Genomic DNA, 6,289 nt, shown 5'->3' with positions numbered 1-6,289 from the left:
CACATTCTCATCATTCAAAGTTCATCTCTTCACACTTTGAAAGTAAAAAAAAGTGACTAAAACAGTTGTCTTCTTATAAGATATTGTTTTCTTATAAGGTAGATTTATACCACATAAAAATTAAAATGTTTCACAAACCTTTATAGCAACAGTGCTCAGCCACATAAAAATTAAAATGTTTTACAAACCTTTATAGCAAATTAACTAAAGATCTAAATATATGAAGTCAATTAGAAGATAATCTACACTTTAACTAACCCTTAACAACCTTAGAGTCTTTATTAAGTAATAACCACCTAACTAACTAGTGAAAGATAAACTACTACTATATCTATTATACTGGGTAACATGTATCTAAGTGAATTATAAACAACTAACTACGTGTCTAACTTTTATCATTATTATGTAATAAATAACTAAACTATTCCAAGATTCTAAGATAGTAAAGAAATTCATCCAACAATAACTGTGTTTGTCATTATGAAGTCAATTTACATAAGTTCTTTTGAAGAGAAAAGATTGTGTAAAAGAAGCGTATTTGATTCCATTTCATCACGCAGTTTCAAAGAGAAAACAAGATGTAGTTAACCGTAAGTAGTTAACAATCCTTACAAGAAAAAGTTAATGGTGTTCAAATCTAGATTCATGAGCTTGTACAAAAAGAAAAAGGAGTAAAATGTGATATTATTCTAATCAACCTTGACGTTAATGACATTATTCCTTTCTTGTTCCTTCATTTTGGGCACAATAACCTTGAGCACGCCGTTTTTCATCTCAGCTTTAATCTCATCAATCTTGTAAAGCTTTTCAGGCAAATCAATTCTGCTAGAAAATCGACGACCACTTTCCTCCTCTTCTTCACTTTCTTTAGCTCCTTCTTCACCTTTAATGGTAAGAGTGTTCTGTTCCACAGAGATCTTGACATCTTCTTTACCGAGTCCAGGCATATCCAAACGGAGAAGCAGAGCATCCTCTGTCTCTCTCGCATTCCAACCGCGACGCGAAGCAGAAGAAAGGACTGGATTATCCGTCAGTAAATCCACCATGTTTAGGACTTGACTTAAGCTCCGTGGTGGAGAAAACGGATCGAACACATCTAAAATCAATCAATATTAGGTTACATTCTAGTGAATCAAATCAACAGAACAGAAGAGGGAGAGCGATAACAACTACCTGAGAGAAGAAGATCATCGCGGCGAGTGCGGGGGAAGGAGCGGCGATCAACATCAACTTTACGGTCATCATCGGAGTGTTGATCGTAGTGGCGCATGGCGTTGGTGTTGAAGGAGCGGGAAGCGGAAGAGCCGACAGGGCGAAGGAGAATAGACCTTGAAAGAAGGGTGGAGGAGAGAAATCGCTTGAGTGCAAGAGAGGAAGCCATTGAGATTGCAATTGCGAGAGAAGGTTGTCAAGAGAGTAGAGAATGGATTCTACAAATTCTGTTGGCAACAACGGAAGAGTCAGTTATATTTGAAGGAGAGAAAGGGAGGGAGTAGAAGGTTCTGGAAAAATGTCCAGAAGGTCCGAGAGCTGAGATATTCCGTTGTACTAGTAACTGTTTCTCGAAGGATCTAAATTACTTGCAGCCAACGTCCTTACCTATTTTCAATTAGTGAGTATTTTATTTTATTTTATTATAATCAAATTAATTAGCATTTTAATAACTATTTAGTAGTTCCGTTATTTTTTAATAATCTTATAGAGGTTTAAAGAAGACCTAAAGTTAGTTACACATTCTAGTTCAATATAAATCACAATTTTTTTTCCACTAACTTCGTCGTAGTAGTTGCAAGTATTCTTTCTTTCTTATTGGATTATAGCATTAAAATACAAAGAGAATTTTTTAATTTATAATATAAGAAAAGAAAATATTTGAAAAACACATCGTTGTCCTCTCTTATGATTCTGCCACCTCAACAAAGTAAGGATAACTAGACGTCTATTATGCACGGGAAAATATTATGGATAAATGTTAATTTAAAAAAGTATAAAATATATTTGTATTAATTTTTTATTGAATTTATTTTTGATGGGAGCGTTTGTTTCTAGATTTATTTTCAGGAATATTTCTTTATATGATTCTTCAATGTCTCTTATATGCAGCAACAACAAAAATTAATAAGTAGTATTAGACAGAAGAATTCTTCAGTGAAATAGTACATAATAGTAGTAACGATTAATGATTAATTATTAATCATTAACAATAATAAATTAATAAAATTGTGAGAGAAATAAAAATTCTAAATGACTTACATTCTTGTTGGGTTTCTCTAGTCTTAGATCAAATGCAATGAAATATTAAATAATCATTAATTATTAATAATAATGACAAATGAAATTGTGATAGAAATAAAATTCACAAATACTCTACTGTTTTGTTTGTTTTGTTTGTTTAATGCTCTATTGTTTTGTTTGTTTTCTCTAGTCTTGTGTGTGGATCAAATACACAATTTAAACCTGAGAAGAAATTATGCATAAGTAATGAAAATGATAGAGAATAAGATAGGGAAATAGAAAATGAAAAATGTTTCGAGTTGTTATGTGTATTTTAAGGAGCGTGGGTGAGATTAGTGGCGTTAGATAAAACGTGAAGTGGGTAAGGTTTGTGGGGGGTTAGGCGTTTTTTTTAGATTTTTTCTTTACCCACCTCCCTATGGGAGTCACCCCAGCGAAAATCCCATTTTCCAGACTTCGGAAGGGTATTTCCGAAAAAACAAAAAAAATCTAAAAATTCCAAAAATTAATTTTAGGATATGAATTAATTTATATATTATAAATTTAATATAATTTATGAGTAATAAATAATAATAATTATATATTTAGATATAATTTATTAGTTATGAATAATAATTATTATATATTTCTATTTTGATTCATATTTTAAAATTTAAAATAATTTTAATTAAAATAATTAAAATAATTTCACTTGCAAAATGAGTTATAATTTTTTATTTATATATTTATATATTTATAATAATCATTATGTATTTATAAAAAAAAATTAAAAAAATGAGTGTTTTAATTTATATATTTATATAATAATTATAATAATTATTATATATTTATAAAAATTATTATATATTTATATATTTATATAATTATTATATATTAATTATAAATATATTTATATAATAATTATAAAAATTAAAAAAATGAGTGTTTTAATTTATAATAATTATTATATATTTATATATTTATATATTAATTATTATATAGTTATATATTATATATTTATATATTTCATTTACAAAATTAATAATTATTATTATATATTTATATATTTCTATTCTGATTCATAATTAAAAATGAGATAATTTTTTATTTAGTTTAAAAAATTAAAAAAAGATTTTGTCTTAATTTTATTTAATGAATAAATTTTATATTTAATTCTTTATAATTCAAAATTTACTTATGGAATAAAAATGTTTTTGATTTATATAAGTTAGTAAAATAATTTTTAACTTTCAAATATTTAGAATGTTTTGATTCACCTTGATTTTATTGATTCACCTTCATTTTATTGATTCACCTTGATTTTATACCTATTAATTGTATTGGTTCACCTTGATTTTAATTTTTTTAATAATTATTAATTATTTCAGAAGTGTATATCCGAAACATTCCAAGACCAATTTGGTCTTGGAATATTTCGGAAGTTCATTTCCGAATTCTTCCAAGGGGGTGCGTTTAGAGATGAACTTCCAAAACACCACATTTTCTGAAAATGTAACCCACATTTTCTGAAAATGTAACTTTATTTCGGAGATGCATCTCCGAAATTAATATTTTATATTAAAAAAAACACGTTTTCGGAAGTTCATTTCCGAAAACACCTTTTTTCCAAAAAAAGTACCGTTTCGGAAATGAACTTCCGAAACAAGGGGTAATGTTGTAAATTCATCAGGGGTGGGCAAGAAGGTTAGGAGGTGGGTGAAGAAAAAACCTTTTTTTATCATTTTATTATTTTTATTTTTATTTTTATTTTTATTTAATTATTGTCATTTATTTATAAAATACGTGAGGTTTGTTTTTTTATATGTTAGTTATTTATTTTGGGAATGAAAAATTGGGTGGAGGTTTGGCGGAAAATTTAAATTGGAGAAGATGTTTTATATGTTAGTTATTTATTTTGGGAAGGAAAATTTTGGTTATAAAATATGTAAATTATTATTAGGTCAGATATAACATGATATTTTTAAAATATTCATTTAAATATTAGTTTATTCTAATTTATTTAATTAATTAAAATTTAACTTAAATGAATCAAAGTTAGATATGCATTTTTTTAAGAAAATTAAATGGCTATTTTTTATTATGATAATGGGAAGTTATCACTATGAAAATGGGAGGTTATCATCTTTGTATTATTTATTTAATTAATTACAAATTAATTATAATAGCTATTTTTATTTGGCGGGAAATTTTAGTGGGAAGAAGTTATAGGATTATAATTTAGTAAAATATGTAAATTATTATTAGGTCAGATATAACATGATATTTTTAAAATATTCATTTAAATATTAGTTTATTCTAATTTATTTAATTAATTAAAATTTAACTTAAATGAATCAAAGTTAGATATGCATTTTTTTAAGAAAATTAAATGGCTATTTTTTATTATGATAATGGGAAGTTATCACTATGAAAATGGGAGGTTATCATCTTTGTATTATTTATTTAATTAATTACAAATTAATTATAATAGCTATTTTTATTTGGCGGGAAATTTTAGTGGGAAGAACTTATAGGATTATAATTTAGTATATGATTTTGATCTAAAATTTACTTCAATCAACTATCTAGCAATTAATAGAAGATACCACCATATCTCCTAAATTATCCTCTCTTTTTTTTTTTTTTTAAATTTACAAAGCACAAAGGTCAAAATGGTCTATTCATAATCAACTTAATTTTCCAACTTTTCCATCATTTCTTATGTTGCGACATGCAATAAATCAATGGACAAATATATTATCTTTTCACTAAAACCATCTTACACCACACTTCCATTTCACTTAATAGTTTTTATCTCTCTCTTCACTAAAACCACTTCATTAAAATCCTTGTGGTTTGAATTTCACAATAAAATTTCTTTTCATACATTAAGATTTCTATTTTTTTTTTCTTTATCTTACAAATTATTTATTTATTTTTATATAAAATTATTCAATACAGTTGAATTTAAATTATTAGTATTATTATTATTATTCATTTTACAATTAAATAATTTATTTTAAATTTATATTTATATTTAAATAAATTTTACACTATATTAAATCATTTCTATTTATTTACTATTATTAAAAATATTAATTAATATATTTTAAAATTTAGACAAAATTTTTATATTAAATTATCAAAATTTCTCTTTTCTCACGAATCATTGTCAGTTAAATTTCTTTTTTTCTCACACCTATTTTATTTTAATTAACATTTGTCTTTATTTGAGAAACAAAATCTATATTTTTAAATGTCAAATTATTTTCTTTTTCTCTCGGGCCACTATCAACAAAATATATATTTTATTTTAATAAACATTTACCTTTATTTAAAACACAATATTCTTATTTTCAAATGTCAAAATTTTTATTTTTCTTACGGGGCATTATCAGCAAAATATTTTTTAATTAACAATTGCCTTTATTTGAGACACGAAATTTTTATTTGCAATTTGTAGCTATATATTTAATTTTAATAAACATTTACTTTTATTTAAAACACAAATTTCTTATTTTCAAATGTCAAAAGTTTTATTTTTCTCACGGGGCATTATCAGCAAAATATCTTTTTTTAATTAACAATTGTCTTTATTTAAGACACAAAATTTTTATTTCAATTTGAAGCTAAATATACATAAACATAACTCTCAATTTACAATATAATTTTACACTACTAAATAATTTTTACCCGTACGGACGCACGAGTATATTACTAGTTTTACAACTAATAATGTCACATTGTTTAATTCCAACTAAATAGTTATTATTTTATGTTTTTGCTTGCTAGATTTGAATCAATTGATGATGTCACATGATTCAAATTCAATTTTTATTCCTCTTTTCTCTTTTTCCAATATCAGCTTTAATTCAAAATTTCCTTTTGCTTTTTACATTCTTTCTCTTCTTCCTCTTCATTCTTTCTTTTGCTGCCTCTCTCTTCCTCTTATGCTTTTCTCTTTTTCTTTCTTCTCTGTTGCGCTGCCTCACTCTTCCTCTTCTTGTTTCTTCTCTTTTCATTTTCTTCAACACTTACTACAAGGTTCTGCGAGGATTTACAAAGATCTACGAAT

General features: G+C 25.3%; 1 protein-coding gene across 1 annotated transcript; it reads right to left on the bottom strand.

Moving 5' to 3' along the window:
* Window positions 1-658: 658 nt before the first annotated feature.
* On the bottom strand, window positions 659-1,530 carry LOC131636548 (heat shock 22 kDa protein, mitochondrial). The gene is made up of 2 exons (XM_058907161.1): window positions 1,174-1,530; window positions 659-1,096 (listed from the first exon to the last, which is right to left on the bottom strand). Exons 1-2 carry the CDS (start codon window positions 1,379-1,381, stop codon window positions 690-692), a joined length of 615 nt encoding a protein of 204 aa, XP_058763144.1. The 5' UTR covers window positions 1,382-1,530; the 3' UTR covers window positions 659-689.
* Between the last annotated feature and the right edge of the window lie 4,759 nt (window positions 1,531-6,289).

Source organism: Vicia villosa, unplaced genomic scaffold (genome assembly GCF_029867415.1).
Source record: "Vicia villosa cultivar HV-30 ecotype Madison, WI unplaced genomic scaffold, Vvil1.0 ctg.001781F_1_1, whole genome shotgun sequence".
NCBI lineage: Eukaryota > Viridiplantae > Streptophyta > Magnoliopsida > Fabales > Fabaceae > Vicia > Vicia villosa.
This window is presented reverse-complemented; position numbering and strand designations above follow the sequence as displayed.